Consider the following 23781-nt stretch of genomic DNA (forward strand, 5'->3'; position numbering starts at 1 on the left):
CAGATTGCTTCCTTGTGTGAAGAACGATTTAATTCACTGTTCTTACGATGTGGAGTGTCGTGGTCGAGGACTTTCGGAAAGGAGCGATTTGAAAAGGATTAAAAGAAAGTGGACCTTAACTGGGTAACACCACAACACAAAGGACGAATAGCTCGAGCGTGATTCGGACGTGATTCTTTGGGAAAAGCACTTTGGGTTTCCCCGGAGCAAAGCTTTTCCACTCGAAACGGAACCCAATGGAGGCGCATTAAATCACCGTATCGTCTCCTTCTGCCTGATTTTATATCGTGTTTTGCATTCGATTGGCGTGCGAAGTGATAAATCGGCCGATCAATATACCGTGAACGTGTGCTAGGGGGGGGGGGGGGGGGGGAACGTTTAAGTCGATAGGTTAATCGTGAGAGTCCCCTCCTGCCGCCCTTCCCGTCCCCGCGGTTGTTGTCCGTCCGTTGCCTAGCGCTTTGCCGAGCGTTGGCTTTTTCCAACAAATTTCTCAACCCCCGGGCGGGACGACAAAGAAAAGCACGTTCCGTCGCAAGATCGCGTTCGGAGGCTAGAGAAGGAAAATGAGTCGCCGGTTGTGCAAAATTGACACGGTCACAAAATTCGAGCCGTGCCTCAAGTGAATGTTTCCAATGAAAAAGCGGCAAAAAAGAACCAACGCGTAGAAACGGAAAACCCACCCGTAATCTCTATCGATCGATTGTATGGCACACGGTTGGAGGAAGACACGGTTGAGGGAATGTGGGGTGACAATGTGTTTTCCGGAACCTCCCCTCCTACCCTGTCTCATACGTTTGGGTCGGAGGAGGAAGTTCCTGAGGGTGCAGTTACGTGAGCATGTGTCCCGGGGATGGGTTTTCCCTAATCGATGGACACGATTTGGAACAACATTCAAAACAAAGCTCGATACAAAATGTTACTCTACGGAAGGACCTATACAAAGCCATAGAAAATCCCGAAGTAAAGAAAACCATCCCCCCAAACAAATACTAACTGTTGCCGGAAAATCGGTCCTTTTTCACTTGTTGTTTGTACTGAACTTTCACCTCCAACGGAATCGAATCGGGTGTCTCTCGTTCGTGCTTTCCTGCTGTTGAAACTTTTATAATTATGTTGTCAATGTAGCTGACAAGGCTCAATTGGGCGGCATGCTTTAAGAGCCGACCCGTTTTCAATCAGTTCCGCGTGTAGATATTTCCCTCTCCTATCCACACATGAAACACGACCCTCCCACGAGGAGAAGGTCCAAAGAATTTCACCTTTCGAGCAAAAACTACACGGTACACTTTTCCTTCGACGAAGGACAAAGAATTTCGCCTCGAAGGTTTACGTGGAATGAAATGGAACGCGGATTTCGTTGGGATGTCGCGTGTTTGAGCTCATTAGCGGAAATGTATGATTTTGCTTTTTGGCACGGAGTTGAACGCGCGTTAATTTATGCTGCATGAGCTGAACTCTATGACCTTTTTTTTCCTATGGTTGGTAGAAGTGTAGACAAATCGATTTTTGTCGTCAACACATTTCATAAACATGTTTAAGGAGACCAAGTAAAATTATTTATCTGTAAGCTAAACATATGACGCTGATGGCAAACATCCTTTGTATCCTTGCCAACATAAAGGTGTCTTAAACTCAACCATCCAAACTCCATTCGTTGCCAGCTGCTCCTTATCAAGCACAACAGGTTCCCAATATCACCTGAAATAAAATCGAATTCCCCGAAGCACAAGATTCCGCGCTTAGCTTGCTTCCAAGAAATGTTATCTGATACTCCCACCCCCCCTACCCTTATACCCTTGTCGTTGTACGCCGTCTCCGGTTTACATCAAACGGCTGACGGCGGGCCGTTTCTTGTAATTGAGCCGTGTGTACTAAACAAACCGCCAATGCTTTCCTTTGTCAAGCAAGATTGACAATTTACATAATTAAATCAATCAGCCGTTGCCTTGGGGGGCGGCCACAAGAAGCTATTCCTTCCCCTCCCCCCTCCCCCATTCTCGTCTTATCTTTCTCCATCTTGTTTATCGCTTTGTTTTCTTTCGTCTCACCCTCCGTTTCGCAGCTGCCTCCCGATGGCGAATGTGTTGGAGTGCGTCGTTAGCGGCACGGGAAGTCGCTGGATGCTCGGCACGTTGATCCTGGCCCATCTGATTGCGTACAACGAAGCCGGTGGACCGGGATCGATGATCGGGATGGCCCTTGCCGCCCTGTACGCCGCCTTCGCCGGTAAGTAGGGCTCAGTGAAGTACCTTCCCTCCTCCTCCTCCACCTCGATGGGGGCCATAAATCGCACACTCTCTGATGAAACGGTTTCGTGGTCCCCTTTTATTTTCTTCGTTCCGTTTCTTGTGCCATTTCGCAGGCGCATGTAAATCCGGAGTCAAATCGCTCCAGATCTCGTACATCCGGACGACGCACCGGGTCGACTTCTTCTGTCTGTTTCTCGCCAAGTGGATGGACATATTGGCCCTGTTTTCCGCCTGCGCCGTCCTGGTGCGAACACTCAGCTCCTCGCTCGACGCCATGACCGGCGGGCTGGCTCGGATGTACATTTTAGGTAAGTGGTCCCCTTTCCCGGCCGATTGTCGAAAGCACGCATCGCTCGTCCGTCACCCCGCGCGCGAGATGATAAGAAAATAAGCGATGCGTGGAAGAAGAAAGTGATGGAACGGAAAAGTTATTATGATAAATTGCCCGGAAAAAAACGGTGCCGCTGCGTTTCCTCCCAGCTTCGCAGACTCCGAAAGCGGGGCCATGATTGCGATATAATGAAATTGGACAAAAGAAGGGAAAAAGATTCGCGGAAAGTTTGTGCGGAAAGGCATTTTTGTTATCAACGTGTCGGCGTTGTTGAAAATGGGTGTTTGAAATATTTGGTCTGAAAGATCATTTAAAAATATTTTTAAACTAACAGAAGCATTTTGGTGTTATCAAATTTGATAAGTTGACAAGTATTTTTTAATTGTACAGATATAATAGAACCCATATGAATGTTCATGTTTAAATCAAAATTGTTTACAGATGAGCTTCTTTTCAAAGAAAAATAGTACAGTTTGATCGTTATTATTACATTCCACTTATTCATTTACATTATTCAAATTGCTAGTTCAGTCTTCAACAACACGATTTCGCTTCACTCACAACTAACTGCCCCCGAAGCGCCATATTAATTTTAGTGTAATTAATTAAGTGTAATTTTACACGTCATATGACTCCACATTTAAGTTTTCCCTTTTCCCCCAAGCCACCGAATCGGTTGCATGCGTAAAACTCACGAATGATACCGTTCCTCTGTGTCATCTCCTTCATGTGCGCTTCATGTTGTAAACACGAGATTGCAATAATGTTTCCGAGGGATCCATTTCCTTCCCCCGGTTTAATTTCCCCTTTTCCATCGGGGCTGCGGGAAAATGGGAGTTACTTGGCAGAATTGGTGCCGCTTTGCATAAAACACCAATTCCCATGCTCATACAAACGTTAATTACTCATTTTACGGAGTCGCTGTTCGCCGTTTGATTGCTTGCTTTCCTTGCTTTAACCATCCGTACGTTTTCGTAGGACGAAACTCACCCGCCAACGAACCCTGGCCGGACGTCATCGGCGTGGTGGTCATCTTCATCGTCACCGGAATGTTCATGCTGGGGCTGGAAAATACCCGAATTTTCGGCCTGCTCATGATGAGCGGCGTGCTGCTGGTCGGTTCGCTCGTCGTCATCATGACGGGACTGCGTGGCAACGTCAACCAGTTCCACTCGGAGCCGATCCTTCCGAAAGGCGTCGTCGGGGTAAGATTAAAGTAAATTGCCGCCGTCTGCCTCTCCCACACCTCCAACACCTCCCACAACCTCTCCTGGTTGGCTAAATGATTTTCCATGTCGTCGGTGTTCACGCGTTAAACGTTTCCCTTTCCCACCGTCCCTGGCTTCAACGGCACGGAACTAATGAAGCTTTTTTGTCTTTTGCATGCCTTCCCTTACCTTGATGGAACATCCGTCCACCGGCCGTGGCAGCTTCTCTCCGGTACGGCTCTGTCAACGTTCACTTACTCGAACGATTTGCTAAACGGTAATTACATCAAGCGTCTCCTGGGATTGGCCGTTATCCTGCTGGTTTTACTATCGAGCGAACTGGTGTGTGCGTGCCTCACGGTGCTGATAAAGTTCAGGTTGGTACGGATTTTCCCTGGCCACGAGCGCACTCGAGTGTGTGATGGCTTGAAATTTATAGCCCAGTGCCGCTCGTACGTTCGGCTCATTGATTTCAATTAATCGCTCTCGGAAACCCCAGCTCCAGCCACGACTACGAGGCCGTACCGATCCTATCCATCTTGGAGCTGAAGGATTTCCACAAGCTGATTCCGGCCGTCGCCTGCCTGCTGGTGCTGACCTGTTCCGGCGCCCTGCTCGAGCTGTTCCCCGAGATGTACACCCAGATCGTGCAGCTGACCACGTCCGACTGGCGCATTCTGGCCAAGCAGATCGGGTACGAGAACCGGGACAGTGGCAGCCCGACGCTCACCATCTTCACCGGAGGCAGCCTGTGCGCCATGCTGGCCTTCGCCTGCCCGCTGGAGAACCTAACCTACATCCTGGCGGCGAGCAACGTGCTCGCCACACTGGCGCGCTCCTTCCACTTCCTGTACCTACCCTTCCGGCCGCATTACCTCGAGCAGTCAAGTGAGTAAAGTTCGGTTGGAAAATGTGTCACCCCCCGGCGCGGTTGACGAAAGCTGACACTGATCGAATAGCGTCCGCGTACTTTATTACTGCGTGCTTTCAGACGAATCAAGCCTCGCTTACAGTCGACTGAACACGGGCAAGTCGGCCGGAAACTCGTCGGCCGGAAATGGGGAGCTACGTTCGGCGAGGAAAAGCTTCTGGTGCTTCAAGTCCTCCCTGGCGCATCAGGTGCTCTCGGGCAGCCGGGTGGTGGTGTCATCCCACGGGAACCGGGAGGAGCACGAGCGGGAATGGCTACTGCTCGGTGAACCATCCTCTCCGAAGGCTCCGCACAGCCCACAGCAAAGCATCGAGTCGACCGTCCTGTCGGATCAGATCTCCGACATTGAGTGTATCGCTCTGGCGAAGCCGGAAAATATGGACAGCGATGACAGCTCCACCGACATCGACGCCATCGTTGATGAGTACCGGCAGAAGGTGACGGTGTCGACGGCGGGGTACAGCTCCGACGGTGAGTCCTTGCGACTGCCGACGGCTAACAGTTGGTATTTGGCGATCATTTTCATCGTCCTCATCGTGCTCGGAAGCGTAATAACGGCGTCCGGTTTGATGCTTTGGGAAACGATTATGATTGTTGCCGGTGTCAATGGTGAGAAACGATTCAATGTCCCGTTTTCGAAAGCAATCGTTACCGATGAGTGAGCTTTTCCCTTTCCTTTTTCCAGTGGTTTTTATTCCAGCCGTTATATTGCTGCTTTTCCCGAGGTACGACCAAACGAATTCGTCCACACCAGCCTTGATGACCTGCGTCATAACGGTCCTCGGTTCGTTTATACTTTTCTCCGCCTCGTTCGCCCAATCTTGGCCAGCTTTACTTCTTTGGTTCCTCGCCGGTACGCCACCACCGAACCGGACCCCGATCTCATCGATCTTCTTTCAACGTCGTCTTCTGTCTTTGTAGGGCTGTTTTTGTTCATTCGCTGCGATACCTGGTGCTGCCTCTGTCTGGATCGACCCGGCAGCGGACAAACCACCCTCATCACGAGCGTATCCTCGACGAAGACCACGACCACGATTCGCGTCCCACGCCCTCCGAAGGGAGCCATCATTCAGGCTCGCATTGCCGGCCACAGCTGACACTCGGACTCGACGGACAGCGAGCTCTTCGAGGACGAGGACACGGTCGAAGAGTGGACCGACTGATGGACAGACGCGGGCAGTGCAAACTGTGCCGTGGTTGTATGAACGAACGAACGAACGAATGGGTCGATGGGAAGGGCGGGAAAACGCCGATTTCCCCAATCAACATATTTACAACACTTTCTTGTTCTCTGTGAAAAGCTAACGAAAACAACGGAACTCGTGATCTCTGTCGTGGATGTTCCTGAAGGGAATGGTCCGAAAAAAATTTCTCTCTGCATGTGAATGTGTGTACGTTGTACGTGATGTTACTTCCATCCTCATCCTCTGCACCTCATCCTCAAGGATGCAAACGATGCAAAACAATTGTATGAATGTGATAAACCAAACCAAAGGAAAATCAAATCAAAACCGACAACTATTTTAAGCTCAGTAGAAATTGGTAGCGTAGCTGGTTTTCCGTTGCAAGAGATTTTAAAACAAACCGACGGTCCGACGGTGGAGGTGGGTCAATTATAGTTGCTGCACTTTGAGAGAAGGTTGAAGTGAAGAAGCGATACATCGAACCGACACACATCGATTTTGTCGTGTTTCATTGTCCGACATTGCGGGAAGTTGTAAAGATTGAGCCTAAATTGAGCGGCCTTCAAGCACCATAGATAGATGTTTCCGTTTTGCAAACATTTTGGCCACTTTGTTTCCAACAGAATAGGGTGAACGAAAATAAATAGCTTGATCGAAATGACAGTGATATATATTTTTGAGAACCGTAGCTTAGAGCATGCAAACGCTAGTTGAAGCAGTTTTAAAAAAGACCGTTTGCCGCAAGCAGATAACCGTAGAGTTTGTTAGTAATGCAAATGGTTGCAGTGAAGAATTTCGGGCTAGTGCTAGTGCCAGCAGAATGTAAAATATTGCGGTTGTGGGGTTTGAACCGATCATTAGTTTCGTTTCTGTTGCTTGATTTATCTGGTCCTTCTTACCTAACAAAAACCTACATTCATTCTCTACCTATAACCACCTGTTTTTTGAGAATGGGCTCAATTTCTTTGTAGCACTACATGTAAGATTTCAGTGTGCAAAGAATCTCCGAACGATATAAGTTAGTTCGCAAATACGTAAAATAAAATAACGTAAATTGGAGATAGATTTCGGAAAACAACATGTGATGTTTCCTTCGTAAATGCATCCAACACATTGTAGGGACTTCTCTATCTACATCTTTTATCGCTTTGTCAATTCTCTTTTGATCTTTTCTATGGCATTCATCTTATGTAATTCGCTGTTACTTGCGTATCTTGGAAGAACGCTGTATAAAGTTTCTCTTCAATCGATGTTATGAACGACATAATTTCAAATAAAGTGTTCCTTAATCTCCTCGAAGTATAAGTCTTATAAATTGAATCCGAATGCTCTCCATCTCGGTTGATTGGTGTGTTGTGTTTAAACTATATAATTTTTCACATAATCAACACGTGCTATTGCATATTCAAGGGTTAACAAGTTTGAGCTTCCTTACGCAGCCATTATATACGGACGCAACCACTCGACAGTGACAGATTCAGAAGGAAGATGTAAACAAAAATATAAACAAGTGAACATTTTTGATCAGTTTTATTTCTAGTGGATATTTAAAGAGAAAATGCCAGCTTCCTGTGTGATTCCGGACTGCAATTTAAAGTATACTCACAGTGGAGATGTTTCATTTCATAAGTACGTCGATTTGCGGTTCCCGAGTTCGATATTCCCTTGATAACGCTGCTGTTGTCCCCGCAGGTTTCCACTAAAGCATCCCGAACTGCTCAAGCAATGGATCGAGTTTGCAGGACGAGACGAAAGTTGGGTACCGACCAAGTGGAGTGCGGTTTGCAGCAGACACTTTGTGGAGAACGACTTCAAGGATTGCCCATTACGAAAAATGCTCTTACCCGTAGCGGTTCCGACGATACGTAAAGTAGAAGAAAAAGAATGCCGTGTAGTTGACTCACATTTGGCAACGCCATACGAAACTATTCCTACCGAAGAGATTCCTTTCCCGGACGACGAACACCTTCATGAGGACATAGAAGTTTCTTCCGTAACGCAGTGTCGCATATCCGCATCGGAGAATGTCGACGATGAGTTGCACGATGAAGAGAACCAGCTCATTGAAATCACATGCCGTATTTGTGGTGAGGTTTTTAATCGAGCCTTAGGCAACGTACTGTTGGATCTTTCGCAATCGATCGAAGTTGTTACGAAGTACCTGCCGTTTGTGAACCCCGAGTTACCCAATCTCCCGCGGAAGATTTGTATGAACTGTTCGCAAATGATCAATAGTTTTGCAAAGTTTTGCGACAACGTTATACGAGCACAAACGGATTTGGAACAACGGTTTGCGCGGAGTAACATCGGGTCGCCAACTCAAAAATCAACGACTGCAAGACTTCAACCGGAAACAGTCCCAAACAAGTCGATGAACATAAAGCAAGAACCGATCACGATGTTACACATCAAGGAAGAGAAAATTGAATCGACCATTGGTGGATGCCGCCAGAAGGAACCTGAGCGGTCCAGTGAAACGTTTGAAAAAAGTCCGGTGATAATAAAAAACCAATCCACCACCGGGGATCACAATAGTATCATTCTATTCAACGTAGGCAATGAACGATCGAATGACACGATCACTCCCACCATTGTCAAGCAACAGCAGTTCCGGGAGTCATCCAAAAATTGTGAAATTCTCGAGATAGTTAACTTGTACCCACCGATTGTGGACATTACTAGTACGACGATCAGAGAGTTGCAACCGTATGAGATCACGCTACCTCCCGCCATGCCGATAACCAACACGGACCCGGTGCCATCGATACAGCAGCCATCCATGGCGACGCATTTCATGAGTGGCTTGAAGGTGGAGAAAATGACCGAACAAGAATTGGAACAGGATGACTACTATCTGCGGGATGCGCTTGCTTTCACGAACACACTAGAGGAGCATAGCTACACGAAGCTTCCGATCCAGGCCGACGATAATAAGGACGATGTATTCCACACCATGAGTGACACAAACACCTGTGCCGAGTTGGTCACCATTCTCGAGGAGCGGAAAAGCAATATTGTAAATAGTTTTAACTGGATTTGTGCCGATTGTTGGCGCAAATTTCCAAACCGTCGTCGTCTTTTGTGCCATACGCTGTTAGAATGTCCAGCGCGTCGGAGACTAGCAGTAGGCTGTAATTTTTGTCGCCGGAAATTTCCCACCTGGTCAAGAGCAAGGGCACACGTTGCCATGTGTTTGAAACGGGTTGCTAGGAGAAAACGATGCACAGTCAAAGCAATCCTTGATCGGTCTAAAAAGGCGATTCCACAAGCGGAACCTGAAAAGCCTTCGAATCAAGAGGAGGAGGTAATTATTACCCGCTACACGTGTTCGATGTGCGATCGATCATATTCCAATACCTCCAATTTACGACGGCACCTGCTCACCCACCGACCGCCCGAGCAGTGGAACCACAAGTGCGGAGTTTGCCAGAAAGTGTTCGACAAACTCTTCGATCTTAAGAGGCACCTGCAAATCTCACCTTGTGCGAATAGTCACCACGCGGTGGCTACGGATGATTCTTCTTCGGTGTCTTCGGAACAGCCCGAGGGAGTTGCATTCTCTAGCTCTGTGATAAACACAACGAATCCGTCAACCGAGCGGCTTTTGTACGTGTGTTCGACGTGCAATAAACATTTTCGATCGTACAACAACCTGAAAGTGCACGAACCCATTCATACCGGGCTGAAGGCATTCATTTGTGAGGCATGCGGGAAGAGTTTCACCGGCCAGACGAACCTTTGGCAGCACCGGCTGACACACTCCGAGCTGCGACAGTTCCGGTGTAAGCTGTGTCCGAAAGTTTTCAAACGGCGTGGCGGATTATCGCAGCATGTTCGATCGTTTCACATGAAAATCAAACCGTACCGATGCGCCACTTGTGGGTACGAGTATGCCCTGAAGGCGGACATGACTCGCTGTCGGCATTCGAAGCTAAAAGATTTGGATGCATGCTAATTTATACATGTCGGGAACCAGTACCAATAAAGAGAGATTAAAAGAAAGGAGAAAGCCAAAGATTCGGTATTTGAATGCCAAAGAAACAAACCCACACCGGTTCATGGAACATATTGTGTACAGTATTTTTATTCAAGAGCAACTACAGATTAACAGATAAAACATCTAATATACACTTAAGGTATGTTTCCCCCGCTTCCCCAAACCCTCGGGTAACACACGTTTCCTAGCCTTACATTATCCCCTCCTCTAACCGCCCTTAGCCAGCTCGCATCAAAATACGTTCTCACAAATCCTACGTATCAAAAATATATCTTCCATCTAACCATATCCTTCCAGTTTGCTCTATGCGCGTCAATAAACGACAGCTATTGACTAGGGGGTGGTTGTTGTTTGAATGTTACCATCGATTCAATTCCAATTGAAAATATGAACAGACTCAAATCCTACAATTATCGTGTTACGTGTCTCAACTTATGGTCCAGTTGCAGTCCAGTTTCAAATCATCTTTTCCCCTGCGGACGGAACGCGGAAACTGTTCATACGGAATTGTTTCGTGCTGTGTGCGGAACTATTTCTTATTCATGTTCTATTTTTTCAAAACCACATACACTTACCGTAAGGTGCTTCGGGTGTGAACGTTAACTATACCAAGCCAGGGTTGAACGTAGGAAAAGCGTACGTTGGATCATTGAAAATAAAAACGTAAAATTGTGTGGCAAATTGAATGCCTTAGTGCAAAAAACACACTACTCAAGACACTGTGTTTGTTAGAATAAAATTAAATGAATCCACCCGTCCAGCATGACACATTTATAACTAAAATTAAAATAACACTCTGTCCAACGGTTTCAAACGTGTTGAAACCAACATCGCCACCTACGATTGACTGGTTTTTCTTTTGCAGATTGGGTCTACCGATGGATGGTGTTTCTTGTGACTTTCTGTGGCTGACTGAACGAATTCCTTAATGCTACGCGACGAAAGTTCCTGCTCGCAGCTTCTTTCGTTTCTCCTATCTTTTGATTTTTACAACATGAAAACATCGAACACAAGGTCGATCTTCCCTACCCCCCGATGTCCTTGCAGGAGAGGTTTTTGGGAAAGATTCTTCTCCATTCTACTGGAACACCGCCGCACGCTGCTGGAACTGCTGTCGCCTCAGCTGCCGTTCCTCCTCCATACGGCGCCGCTCTTCCTGCTCCTGCCGAATCTCGTCGTGGAACTTGTTCGTGCGCAACTGCTGCTCGATCTTCGCCTCGAAGAAGTCTTTCGCTCCACCGACGCCCACCTCGTCAACGTCGATCTCGGTCAGGCGAGCCAGCTGACCGAGCCCGGAATCCGAAATGAGCTCTCCGGCACGTGCTTTTCTGTTTGTTGTGCAGAAAAGAATGTTAAAATGCAAGATTAGTGAATCAGCACCACACAATGGACACACGCACACACACTCACCTGTAGATTAGAAGGAACTCGCGGAAGGAAATTTTCCCATCCTGATCCTCGTCCACCTCGGCGATCATGCCCTTCAGGCCGAGGTGCGTTTGTGGGGCGCCAAGCTTCTCCATCATAAACTTCAGCTCGGCCAGATCGAGGTATCCATCGTTGCCAACGTCGTACCTACAAAAATGCAAGAATGGATATTTAGTCATGGCGGGTATTTTCAGCGGTCGATTTGACAAAATCAAAGGCTAACAAATGCCACGCACGTCCGAGTCGGCAGTTGGCTGTAAATTCCAAGCCAAATGTAAGTCCCTCGGAACGAGTGTCCGAGAAGTGGTCAGACGGGTGTATGATATCATTTTATTAGCCTCAACTCTCCTCCCAAACAGTGAGCTGTTTCTGTGCTTGTGTATTTCATTAATAATACACAACCGTTACGTGTTAAAATGCTAACCACCATCGCCGCGGCTTTCGCATGTGCAATTACTTCTCCATCGATCCCTTTCTTGTTGTGTCGTGTGTGTCGTCATGAAATACAACATACTGTTTATTGTTGTTCGGTGGAACTTTTTCGAAAACAACCATGTCGCGTTGTTTTAACGCATCGTCGTCGTTTATTTTGCGTGTTTGGGTTTGCCTACCGTTCGAGAGAAGCCCGAAGCCCAGCGTTATTGTTTGCGTTTGTAAATCTGCCGCACATAAAGCGATATGGCCGTTGACAAACAGCACGAGCACTTCGTCCGTGGATTGATAGCACGCGGTCTCTTCGAAGATGCGAACGGCAAAGGCGTTTATCGGCGTTTCGTAGAGCGCCATACACGAATGAGTCAGTGCTGTTCGCGTGCTTTGGAGGAACAGAATCTCCACACCATATTAAAAAAAAAACCACCCTTGTGCGGTTGGGTTTGGGGGGGAGGTTATAAGTTATTCTTTGCAACCAGTTTTGCGACTTGCAACAAGTAATGAATGGTCCAACGTTTGGTGACCTTAGCGAGGACGAAGCGCGATGTTGATCGCAGCTCCACTCCGCGATCGCTTGGGAATGGAAAAGCCAACGGTCGAAATTCAAAACCGGTTCCTGATTTAAACGCCTAATGCGACATCGTCCCAAGATAGAAGGCATGAACTGTTGATTGGACACAACATAATCCCTCAGGCGTTGTCGCATTAGTTTGAACCTGAATTTTTCATTATAAATTTCATCCATCATTCCGCCACACGGACACTCATTCTAATGTTGACCTATTCTACTCTCGATTTCAGGGCAAGCGATCGCACCCCTCTAGCGTTGATATGGTAAAGGTCAGTTTAATTTGTGTCCCACCCCTTGCAAACAATGGTACCTCCCAACCAGGCGGGCGGAAGGAACTGTGCATGGACAACGATCCACTTCCTGGCCCCTGGCATAAAAACCGTTGTCCCCCTTCATAGTTTTTTCACGCCTGGTCAACTCCGGTTTTCGGCTCGATGGACCCGAAACAAAGACGCACGGAAACCCCAACTTCATCGTGAGTCATCGCTGTGATCGATCATCTGTCGTGAGTTTTTTCTGGACACGGAGTGCGTGAGATCCGTTCGTCGCGGAAAGTGTTTAAGATTTGCATACTTTAAAAGACGTATCAAGTGTGTATCGCACGCACCGATTAATGTTTAATGCCATTGCTGCCCAAATTGCCAAAAAATGAGACGTCCTCAAAAGCGTCGTCATGAAGTAAACGGAAGTTTGATCGATCGCGCGATGCGGAAAATCGTCATGAGTAAACCGTTTAACCGTGAGAAAACTTTTCTCCCACCGTTCTCTTTACCGGGGAACCGATTTTTTGGTTAGTTTGGTGGTCAATTTTATGGTCACAACATACGTTACCGTGCTCTCCATTGGGTTTGGAATTCAAACGTCGGTAATCGGTTCCGAACCCAACGACGACGACTTTCGGAAGTTTGGAAAATGGCAATTTAACTTCCATTCCCCCCCCCCCCCCCCCCCCCATTTCGGCTGCTTAAAGCTGCTTCCCAATTCCCCGCCGATCGGTCGATCGATGTGGACGACTAATGGAGGGAAGATGTGCGCACACGCGCGTTTTGTCGAAAAGTTCGGCCGATGCGATCGGTTGTTGAAAAAGGGTGAACATTATAGTGACCACACACACACGTTTCTTCTCCCGGCCTTCCCTTCTTCCCCGAGCGGGGTTGGAAAAGCGAGCGCGTAGAGAAACTTTCACGATGATCATCGGGCGGGCACGCAAATTTTTACGCAACACTTCAACCACGAATTAGATTCGAATGAGGAATTAGATATCCCCACGGCCCACAGGGAGGAAGACATCGATGCATCGATCGGGTAAAACGTGAGACGCATGACAATGCTACTAAATGGTTGGCCGCAGCAGCAGCATTCCCTCCCCAAAAGCCGATCTCATCTAATCAACTTAATCGAAAGGGGAAGTGGAAGCACCAAAGCGGGGAGGGACCGTTGGAAGCATGGCATGATTGGTATGCTGCACATCGAACACGGAGAAGATCGATTGATCGTTTGCCGACTGTTAAGCAAACCTGGCCATCAAAGCTGGTCGGTTTTGGGGGTTCGATGCGCCTTTACCTTTTCCGAACCGTTGCATGATTGAATAATTGTCCCCGCCAATGGACCGGGGCTCGGTATGGTATCTCCAACCCTTCAAGCGGTATCAGTTGGGCCACCGGTCAAACGGGGAAAGGAAGCCAAAGAAAGCACATCGACATAGAAATGAAGAAGCACGCAATCGGCCAACGGTCGACAATGGAGAACGAGACAACGATTGCGCCTTCGAAGGGCCATATTTCTAAGAAACATTATGTGCAGGAAGGAAACGAGAAAAAAGGGCCACAGTTCTTTCTTCGCGCAGTGCGTCGCAATGCAGCCCCAAAGGCTGGACAGCCGTGGGACACGGGTTCCCTCTCCGACGTCGGACATATGCGACCAATATGCATATCTAATCATCGTCTTGCCGCAGCCGTTGGCGGCCGTTGGACGATGCAGAAAAGTGTTCGCCCGACCATAAACCACCACACCATGTGACGGTCGGGACAAACGGTTTCCCATGTGACAACCATGGCCGTTCTTCGATGGCGCAGCAATTTGACGGTCGTCGCTTGCGTGTCGTGTCGGTCGGAGGAAGGAAACGAAAGCAAAGCGCACGTTGAAATAATCGAAAGCATAATCGACGAGCAGAAAAAAAGGGAAACCCTCCTTCCGGGAGAACCGGATCCCACGCCCTGCACAAGTGAGGGGAAAGGGGCTGGTCTGAACCCTGTGCCGTAACATTCTCCATTCGAACAACGAAGGTTTGTTTTCACCGTTGCCAAATATTCAACCCGCTAGATCACACATTTGATGATCGTTGCTTCACTTTCCATGGGACGAGAAGGGGCAGGTTTGTTATACAATTTGCAAAACCAAACCATATAGTTGCCACCGTTCCACTGTGAAGCCGAGGTTCACGGCACAATCAGAAACACAAACCAACACCGACGGATCGTTCCGACGTTTGGCGGTGTAGTATATAAATTAAGATTGACTCGCTTCCACCGCGAGTGTCGAGTGGTCGGGACACAACCGGTTCGCGATTTCGAAGCCATTCTCGGGACGGGTGCGGCTTCGTGATTGAAAGCGGAGATATCCCAAACTCCTTTCGTAGGAGTTGAAGTGTGGCCATCCCGAGCGAGCGGGCGGGGAAGTCGGGGTGGTCGGGTTGAGCGATCAAGTTTGTTATGACACCAGAACAGCATAACCTAATCGGTTCGGGTGATCCTCCGATGCTTTTGCATAGTAGTAGTTTCATAACATCTTCATCCTCGATGCCGTTTCCTTTGTAAGGACCGTCGATTCGACTGATTCGTTAAAAGGATCTAATTTAAAACAACTCCCTCCGAAACGAATGAGTCACGCCGCATTACCACAATGAAATAATCGGCTCGGTATCGCGAACAACAGTTGCGTTGATTATTTTATGATTTTATCGCACCGCCACATAATTCGCAATTGAAACAATGCAAAGGGAGCTGACGAACAAAAGGGGCGACTTATGGAAAGACAAATTGTACCCGACTAACCGACGCCAGGACCCTCGCGTTACGTCCACCGGGAAGGATAGATACGGTAGCATTGAGTTCAATTTCCTTCTCGACTTACGATCCGAGAGACCAGTTTGTCGCTACCCTTTCCTACTTTCCAGGCGAAGTACCCGGCAATTGCACATTTGCCCCAGTGTTGGATGACTCAACGACAACGACGACGTCCCCTCCTCGTACTCGGTCCATCACAATTACCACGGCCGTAACGAAGATACCAAAGTACGACGGGGTGGAATTACTACCGTTTCCTTCCCTGTTGTTTTCCATTTAAACCGCTCTTACTTAAAACTCGCCGGTAGGCCTCGATTTGAATGCGAAACTTTCTTGCCATCGGTGTCGGTCACGATCAGCACGAAGGTAAACAACTTTTTCCTATTAGTAAAGAGGTGGTAAAACGCACGAGTATGATTCATCTCGCCATCATAAAACTCTGCTTCCCTTCATTCGTCACTCTAGGAAAAATTCTTCGAACTTCGAATGTAACACTGTATAAACAATCAACAAATTCTAGCCACGAATGAGTGTTTAAATTTACAATAGTGAGTAAACCCGCTATAGGGGAAAATTGTAAAACCAACTCAACGGCCGATGATTCCATACATTTACTATTCATACTTTATTATTTCATCAGTAATCACACTCAACTTTTATACGTTACCATACCGAAGGTTATCAAAATTTGATTTCTAATGCATGCAGAGACGCAACGCATTCGACTTCCCGCAGTGTGTATCTTATTTATGGCCCTCTAATGCGTTCGAATCAACGCCCGAACTCCGCTTCACTATTAATTTTTCCCGTGGGACGTTTGATTAAAGTTTGATGATGCGTTTTTAGTGGAGGTTTATGGTTTTCCAATCCCTCTTACATCATCTTTTCCGGCCGTGGAGATGAAACTCGTGGGCTCAATCTCTACCAATGACCAAACGTTTAATTTTCTGCCAGATATAAACATATCTGGCACAAATTACCAGTCAACTTAATTCGATCGAATATTACCTCGAGCCCTGTGTTGCGAGCATCCCACGTGTTTCGAGTATCATTTAGCCGAACTGCCCATTTTTGGTGCCCACTCATACACCGACGCTCCCAAGCTGGCCACGTGAAATTATGTTATCCGAGGGAATAGAAGTCATACTCAGTTACCCTTCCAAGCCCAACTCCATCCGATCCGACTTAGCTTAGTTGTTTTACGCGATGACCTAGCTGCAATGCATAAATTACTTTCCAACCGACCAACACACACACACACGACGCTGCTAAATGAAACCAAAATTGGACTTACTTGTTTCACTTTTAGTACCTGACCTCCGCACGAATTTCTCTTTTCCGTACCGGGAGGGTATTCATTTTTTTTACGCGGTCAATCGTTACGGCTTTTAAGGTGGAAGAAATCGATAGTGGAAGCCCCAACTTGAAGTATGTTCCGATTCGGTGCTCCATATAGGATGGGAAAATTGAATTGGATCGCTTCGTAGATCCTAAAGCTTCGCATATTACCTATGACAACTGTGTTGGTACTGTGGGAAGAACGTCGTCAAACATGTGTTACTCCTCCGTTTCCAACCGAGTGTTAATTATGCAACCAACATGTCGAGGAAATATTGCTGCAGGTGCACACATGAACAAAATCGCAAACATATGGGCATGCGATGCTTTAAACCACGACCATTCAATTAAATTACACCCCAGGTTCGAAGTTGCATCGGCTCAAACTTGGCGGGCTTCTGATCGATTTGATCGTGCAACATAGTACCGGGACGTAGGACCAAATGGTACCGTTGCTAATTGAGAACTTTCTGGCACGGAAGCGCGATGTGAAGGAAATCCAGTCACGTTTTCACACCTCTTAGCGATTCTGGAGGTCACTCTCCCGTGCGCCCGTCGTCGGCCAACAGTTTTCCAGTCCAGTCCACTCGCCCCAAGGGTCGCCGCGCTGTGATCTACAAAATTATATTAAGAAGGTCAAATTGTTTGATCTTTGCCTGTATTCTGCCCCCATGCCTGAACCTCCGCATAACGAAACGATCGTGCACGTAATCATGACGTGGAATCGTATTTGCGGTTGCGGGCCGATGTGCGGCTTTGCAAACTGCATTCTACAACTCCAAAAACGGTCGCACCTGGGTACACGTTTCAAATGGGTAATTTTATACGCCACACAATGCGCAATCTGTCCGCCATGGTTCGCTATTAGTTAATCGATTGCGTCTCAATGCGGGAAAACAGAACCGCTTATACAAAAACCAACAAAACCCCCCCCGCGCCCTTGTGAGTGGTGCTAACCTCCGGTTTCAGGTGATACGCATGAAGAATCGCTCCAAACAGACGCTTCAAGTACGTGCCCTAGATGAGTGCGATTGATGTTTCGGGGTTCGGCGGTGCATCGGTGGTGGAGAAACAGAAAAAAAAGATCGGTCGCATAAGTGCATTCGGTGTGATGCAATTCAAGCGCAAAATGCGTACGCCTTCGAGTGCCACACGCATTATCGTCGTTGCGTTGCGTTGCCGGGAACACTTGAGCACACTCGAGGGCTTCCTTCCTGGGCTGGGTTGATGGTCGGAGTTGGTCAACAGGCAGCCGGACGCACACGTTCGTCAAAAAGGGTAACACAAGTCAGTGGAACGAACTCGGCGATCGTCCAGACATAACATTGTGCGACCATATGCTTCCCTCTCTCCCTCTCCGTCGTCCGTTTCTTCAGGCAAAAGTATGTTGCCACATCGATCTTGAGCAGTTTTAGCTTTCAACAACAAAGTTTGATTGTTCTCTTCCGACACGCGCTGGTATTCTTGGCATCACCCAGAGTCCAATGACTCCAGCAAAAAAGGACCTACACACAATGCGTACCTTTTACAAACGTCTAGGTAAGCTCATTATCACACACGACCACCCCCTCTGCTATCTCTTAGAGCAAATGTAAATATTTGAAAAAGAAGTCCACGTAGGGAGATAAACTGTGTCGACAAAGAACCAGGCGGTTCCAGAAGCCACGAAGATCCATTCCTGGCGGTCGCGTGTAAAAATACTTCATCACACCACCAACCTAGGTGGCCCCCTGCTTGACGCAACGTTCGTTGATCATAAGATCTCCTCGTCGGAGTCACATGGTTTGGCATTTTTTTTTCTGTCGCTCCCCGGTTCAGTTCTTCGTGGACACACTGAAACCATAAACAGCAGATCGTTAAACAAAAACCAAATTGTCGCCAATGCTGAAAACTGTACGAAGGCAATCCAAGAATGGTTGGTTGGTAAACAACTTGCCATTTGCCCGGAGGCGGTTTATGTTGACACGTTGACACGCGGCGTTCGGTTACTCGGAACGATTTCGTAACAAGTAGTACTAATTGATGGTCTGAAAATGGAGCGAGATGGAGTCAGAATGCGAGCGAATGGCCTCCAGCCTCGAAGGTCACTTCACTGTGTCCGGCTTGTGGAGTCCGATTTCACCGGAACCATCGATCACCGGCACCGGAAAGTACGTTGTAGCGTCCAACAGTGGCCAACAAGGTCAGTAGCGTTTCGTTAAACATAAACACAACTGCCGGTCACACTTCCAGCCGGTGGGTCTTGGAGAGGGCGTGAGGTGTGTTTTTAAAATTGTGTGATCATGCGATCACCAGAAACCGGCTTAGAGACTCGCGCATGATCAACACGTTACCGTGTAAACAAAATTATCAACCTTATCGCTTTCTGGCGCGCAATGCGGAATTGGAACTCGTTAAATGAGTTCAAATTACCTTTCCTTCTGATCGGAACAGCTCGCTGTCGACGACTACAGGTTTACGATAGTGTCTGGACTCGCGATAAATATCAACATAGAACGCTGATCGGCAACATGAGAAAGATTACGGACAACATGCGTATAGGAATGTTTGGAACGAACTATACTCTACTATCTTTACAACATTTTCCTTGACTTCTGAAGGTCAAGTGTTTGAGAGAAACAACCGCAACAACATAGTAGATTTATTCTAAAACAATAAACTCATAGTAAAGAAATCAAGCAAATAGAAATAAATCCCACCCATTGAACACATCCGACATGTTGCGATCGTGAAAATAGGTTAATTTTCACCCATTGCTTGCACGTTGGACATTGTTTCGCGCTGAATTGGTCACACTGATCGTGGGCGCGTGAAGTTAACCTTTCCAACGTAACAGCATAAAAGAGAGATTCATATGCAGATGTATGCTAAGGAACTAACGTCATCGGGGCGGGAAGTATGAGAGGCGTTCGTTTGTTGTTGTGGTGGCCACTACTCTCCGCATGAGATCAATTCTCGTGATTGTCACGTTCGTGAAAGCATTACCAGCAACAGCTCTGGCTGTGAGGGCTTTGAACTTGTTTCATCGACAACACGATCGAAGGTAAACACTTGCCCATTGTGTGCGGTGGTGTTAACTGCATAATTGACCTGATTGCATCCCATCCCAGAGTGCAGTTGCACTGCAGGAAGTTGCATGGCACAGAATCATACAGCTGCATCCCTTCGCAAACTCTTCAGAGGAAGCTGAACGAAAACAGATTATCTTTGTTGTTCTTTCTTCTCCAAGGTTCCGGGTATCCTTGGTTGAGGGCCAGCAACTCTTCGAATTCTCCAGATCAGATGGTTTGAACATGGCAGAGCCTATATCCGGAACTCGTTGCGTTTCCCATTTTTATCCGCATTTTTTCTTTGTTCGTTCCCTTCGTTTGATAGAATCATAAGAGCAAAACCAAAAGAATCTTCAGCTCTGCACATCAGTGCCGCATCGTTTAGTTCCATGCTGCGAAAGATGGACCATAGGAATGTGGTGCCATTGAACAGCGTCCCATCTGGGCATCCATCATCGTATCCTTTTTGTTTGCTTCGTTTTTGAGCGCTGCTTCGAACCAGTTCTAAGCCTACTTCTCATCACGTGATTCTGCGATGGAGCCTGCATACTCCGTGCTGCATTCGGAAAACAATGCTCCGACTGACCTCTGGTCAGGGATTGCCATGAACCCGCGTATTCCATCCCATTCGACCTGCATGTATGTTTCCCTTTCACTCCAGTTGAGTGAATGTCCTCCCTGTTTTTGCACTTGCAGTGCAAAGGAATGCCTTTGCGGATGCTTTGCATGCGACTCACTTGCTGAAGGTGGCCTGATAATCCTTGATTTCCTTCCGCGTGAACTCGTGGAACTCGGTGTAGATGTTGACCACTTTGAACGTGGGCCTCACTGCCTGACCGTTATCGAGGGCGTCGTTGATTTGTTGACGACGGTTCAGGATGGACGACAGTTCCGCATCTGCTGACATTTTTTCTTCCTTTTTACACCACGCACAAGGACAATTGGATCACTGACACGTAAATGAGGTTTTTCGTGTCCTTGAAATGTTCTCTTTAGTGTAGGGATCGATAAGAGAAACACACTTGTTTGGTAATTACACAGCAAACAGCAAACTCGACGCAGTGAAAAGCACAATTGTAACAAGGACTCTTCTTGCCAGTACACCAGTGGCACGACGTAAAATCACACGAATCACCTTCGAAAGCACAAGTGGAACTGACGACCGTTTGCCTGCCGAACAGCGACCGAACCCGGCAAAATTCAAACAAACTGCCAACGGTCGTTAAACTGAGAGAGAGAAGAGAGATTTTCTGCATATGAAAGAGCAGAGCAAGAGATTCGTCGTACAAATGAGAAGTTTCTCCAGGAAACATCCAATTTGCTAATAATTTTTTATTACTTTGACATTTTCCATGGTAGACCCCTCAGATGAAAGGTATTTTTCAGAACAACAACTTTGTTCAAATTTAGATTTACCCAGCAATTCTAGTTTTTAAGGAAATTAATTCTGTTTCCAAAGAGAGAGAGAGGAAATGGAACAAGAGAGAAACGGTTTTTACCGATTGTATCCAAGGTCATCGAACCGGGATTCAAAGGTCGCAGAGTCGTGAAGTATGCAATTTATGTGCGAATCTTTTCCTTTAAAAAAATCTATGTTGCCGTAGATACAAAATTACGTTTTTATTGGCCTTCTTTAATTTGAAAAAATGTGAAGCCTTTCCGAAAAAATGTATTGTGCATCGCATAGGAATATTTTAATTTATTTTTTGGCCTCACGATTGAAGGTACTGGATGAAGCTTGCAAAACATGGTTTAGGTCAGGACCTTTCTACGTCATCACAAGGACGAAAAGAATCTTCGTTCGTCAAGGTCGTCGCCCACCCAACTTGCGATCCACGCATGTTCTCCCACTCGCACCCGAATCCTACGATATTCTTTTCCCTCCCTTTTTATTCGAATTTACGCCGTGTCGGCGTGTGGTCAAATGCCGAAGGTCAACAGATGATGGAGACGCCTAGCCGTTTAAATAAAAATATGTTTTCCACAGATTGCTTCCTATGTACTACGCCGCAGCTTCTGTTTTGCGCTTTGGATTCTATTTTTAGCTGAAAATCATCCAGTAGGTGATCAAATTTCCGGTGTGCTCCACCAGTGGAATAAGTGAATCAGGAACAATAAAAAAAACCTGTCCAAGATAACCAGCGTAGTTTCGAGAGGTAAACAACTTGCGGCATAAGACTGTTCTTGCAATCGTACAAGTACTCCAGCCACCATTACAACAACATTAAGCTCTCCATTTTTAATCTCAAAATGATGATTCCTCTGATTGCCAGTAAATCTCTCGAAGCTAGCTTTCGCAGAAGAAATTTCGCAATTTGCCCGTGTATGTCGCATCATGGACGACAACCACTTGATTGATAACGGATACAAAGGAAATTTCGATCGATATTGTGTCTGGAATAAAAGTTTTTTCAGGGAATTTGAAATTGAATGAAATATTGTGAGACCAATTTACAATTGTCACAGCTCCAATTTATTATTCCAAGCTTGTAGCTTAGTACCACATTTTATGATGCGAAATAAATACGATAACTATCGTCTTGAAGGGGTTGTCTTTAATCGGCAATTTCTTCCGGAAAATCCACAATCTCCTGCTTGTCCTCGCATGCACCTTCCCGCAGCAGACGCAGATTCGATGCCTTGCCACGAGGACTGTCAACGTCGCAGTTTAGCTCACATCGGTTGGAGTAGGTCCTCAGATTGCTTCCGCATACGGGCATGTAAATCCTTGGGCACGCACACATTCCATTGTGTCTCCTTTGCGACTGCACCGGTCCCAACAGAGCAAGAACAGCTACCACTAGAATTGCAACGTGTAGAGAACGCATTTTGTTTGATTTCACTTCTTCCGTGACGTTGAATAATTCGCAAAGTTTGTATATTTTTCACGACCGTCGTAGAATGACTAGCTGCTTGATACTGCAGGTGGTTAGCTAACGTATGGCTTTATATTTAACGCTGTTGTCGATTGATAAAAATGTTACTGATAAGCGCTAAGAAAAATAAAACAGATGTTATCAGCAAATGGGGGAAGTTGGTCCTAGACATAGACACACAAGTTACGTGCTTCCCCTCTGAAGAGGAGAGAACAAGAGGTGTTCGATCGATTTTATTTAAAAAAAGATACGCGTGTACTTTACGACAATTGTTTGACTTGGAAAAGTGCAACAATCTTTCATCATACCAGACAGTTCCATAAATCTTTGTTCTTTTCTGTTCAATCTATATCCGTCACAGAATAAAGGATAACCGTATGATCTTTACCCCAACCTTGACCAACCTAACCATTGTCCGATAAAACTCACGCATTTATTTTCTATAACTTATGACCCGATAATTTTATGTTATTACAAGGTGGTAGTCATTTACAATCCTACGTGTCCTCAGTATGTTTCTTCTTGTTTTATTTTCTTAAGTGTGATTAATGTAGATTTGAGATAAGAGATGATTAATGCACTCACAAAAGGAGTTATCGTGATAAGAAAACACCCACAAAATAATGTTTTCTGCAAATTTCAAATGACTCACTGTGCCTTTTTTGTATTCTGAATGAAGAAAACATTTCATGCGAATTTTCATCACATTTCATATTCGTCACAAACGTTGCTTTTCAAGTAGGCAAATGTATGTTTAGCTGGCACAATTATTCATTGCAATTTGATTGGGCATGAAGGCTGTTAACGTTTTAGATAACCGATTACATGCGGTTTGGGACAATGTTCTGTGTAATACGACTCGTCGAAAGGTTTATGGTGGGATCGTAATTTCCTTCCCAAGGAAGGAATCCGCAGTGAGAGTTGTACAAGGCCTCAGGGCGATAGTTACAATAATGGCGAAGAATAGAAGAGTCTCTCGAAGATCAAACAACCACGAAATCAAATGGGCTTTTTCCCTACAAATAAACGATATTTTATCATTTTTATTTGTACCTTTGAACTGAAAAAGTATGCATACTATTGCACAAGACTGTTGATTTAAATACTTACGTTTTAAA

General features: G+C 46.4%; 3 protein-coding genes across 3 annotated transcripts; 2 read left to right on the forward strand and 1 right to left on the reverse strand.

The window, feature by feature from the left end:
• Positions 1 to 2075: 2075 nt before the first annotated feature.
• LOC131265631 (uncharacterized) lies at positions 2076 to 5819 on the forward strand. Its single transcript, XM_058267917.1, has 8 exons — positions 2076 to 2229; positions 2366 to 2560; positions 3562 to 3788; positions 4014 to 4168; positions 4291 to 4679; positions 4783 to 5331; positions 5408 to 5575; positions 5644 to 5819. The coding sequence occupies exons 1-8, from the start codon at positions 2076 to 2078 to the stop codon at positions 5817 to 5819; spliced, it is 2013 nt and encodes a 670-aa protein (XP_058123900.1).
• Positions 5820 to 7423: 1604 nt separating this feature from the next.
• Positions 7424 to 10018, forward strand: LOC131262989 (uncharacterized). The gene is made up of 2 exons (XM_058265103.1): positions 7424 to 7535; positions 7599 to 10018. Exons 1-2 carry the CDS (start codon positions 7465 to 7467, stop codon positions 9859 to 9861), a joined length of 2334 nt encoding a protein of 777 aa, XP_058121086.1. The 5' UTR covers positions 7424 to 7464; the 3' UTR covers positions 9862 to 10018.
• LOC131262990 (EF-hand domain-containing protein D2 homolog) lies at positions 9973 to 20928 on the reverse strand. Its single transcript, XM_058265104.1, has 3 exons — positions 20525 to 20928; positions 11314 to 11478; positions 9973 to 11231 (listed from the first exon to the last, which is right to left on the reverse strand). Exons 1-3 carry the CDS (start codon positions 20692 to 20694, stop codon positions 10982 to 10984), a joined length of 585 nt encoding a protein of 194 aa, XP_058121087.1. The 5' UTR covers positions 20695 to 20928; the 3' UTR covers positions 9973 to 10981.
• Between the last annotated feature and the right edge of the window lie 2853 nt (positions 20929 to 23781).

The sequence above is a fragment of the Anopheles coustani genome, chromosome 2 (assembly GCF_943734705.1).
Source record: "Anopheles coustani chromosome 2, idAnoCousDA_361_x.2, whole genome shotgun sequence".
NCBI lineage: Eukaryota > Metazoa > Arthropoda > Insecta > Diptera > Culicidae > Anopheles > Anopheles coustani.

Excerpts from the sequence above, each read along its gene's own strand:
- LOC131265631 (XM_058267917.1), top strand. The coding sequence starts at position 2,076 with ATGGCGAATGTGTTGGAGTGCGTCGTTAGCGGCACGGGAAGTCGCTGG. Across the intron at positions 4,169-4,290 it reads ACGGTGCTGATAAAGTTCAG|CTCCAGCCACGACTACGAGG; the intron begins GTTGGTACGGAT and ends CGGAAACCCCAG. Across the intron at positions 4,680-4,782 it reads GCATTACCTCGAGCAGTCAA|ACGAATCAAGCCTCGCTTAC; the intron begins GTGAGTAAAGTT and ends GCGTGCTTTCAG.
- LOC131262989 (XM_058265103.1), top strand. The coding sequence starts at position 7,465 with ATGCCAGCTTCCTGTGTGATTCCGGACTGCAATTTAAAGTATACTCAC. Across the intron at positions 7,536-7,598 it reads GGAGATGTTTCATTTCATAA|GTTTCCACTAAAGCATCCCG; the intron begins GTACGTCGATTT and ends TTGTCCCCGCAG.
- LOC131262990 (XM_058265104.1), bottom strand. The coding sequence starts at position 20,694 with ATGTCAGCAGATGCGGAACTGTCGTCCATCCTGAACCGTCGTCAACAA. Across the intron at positions 11,479-20,524 it reads TATCAGGCCACCTTCAGCAA|GTACGACGTTGGCAACGATG; the intron begins GTGAGTCGCATG and ends GCATTTTTGTAG. Across the intron at positions 11,232-11,313 it reads GAGTTCCTTCTAATCTACAG|AAAAGCACGTGCCGGAGAGC; the intron begins GTGAGTGTGTGT and ends CACAACAAACAG.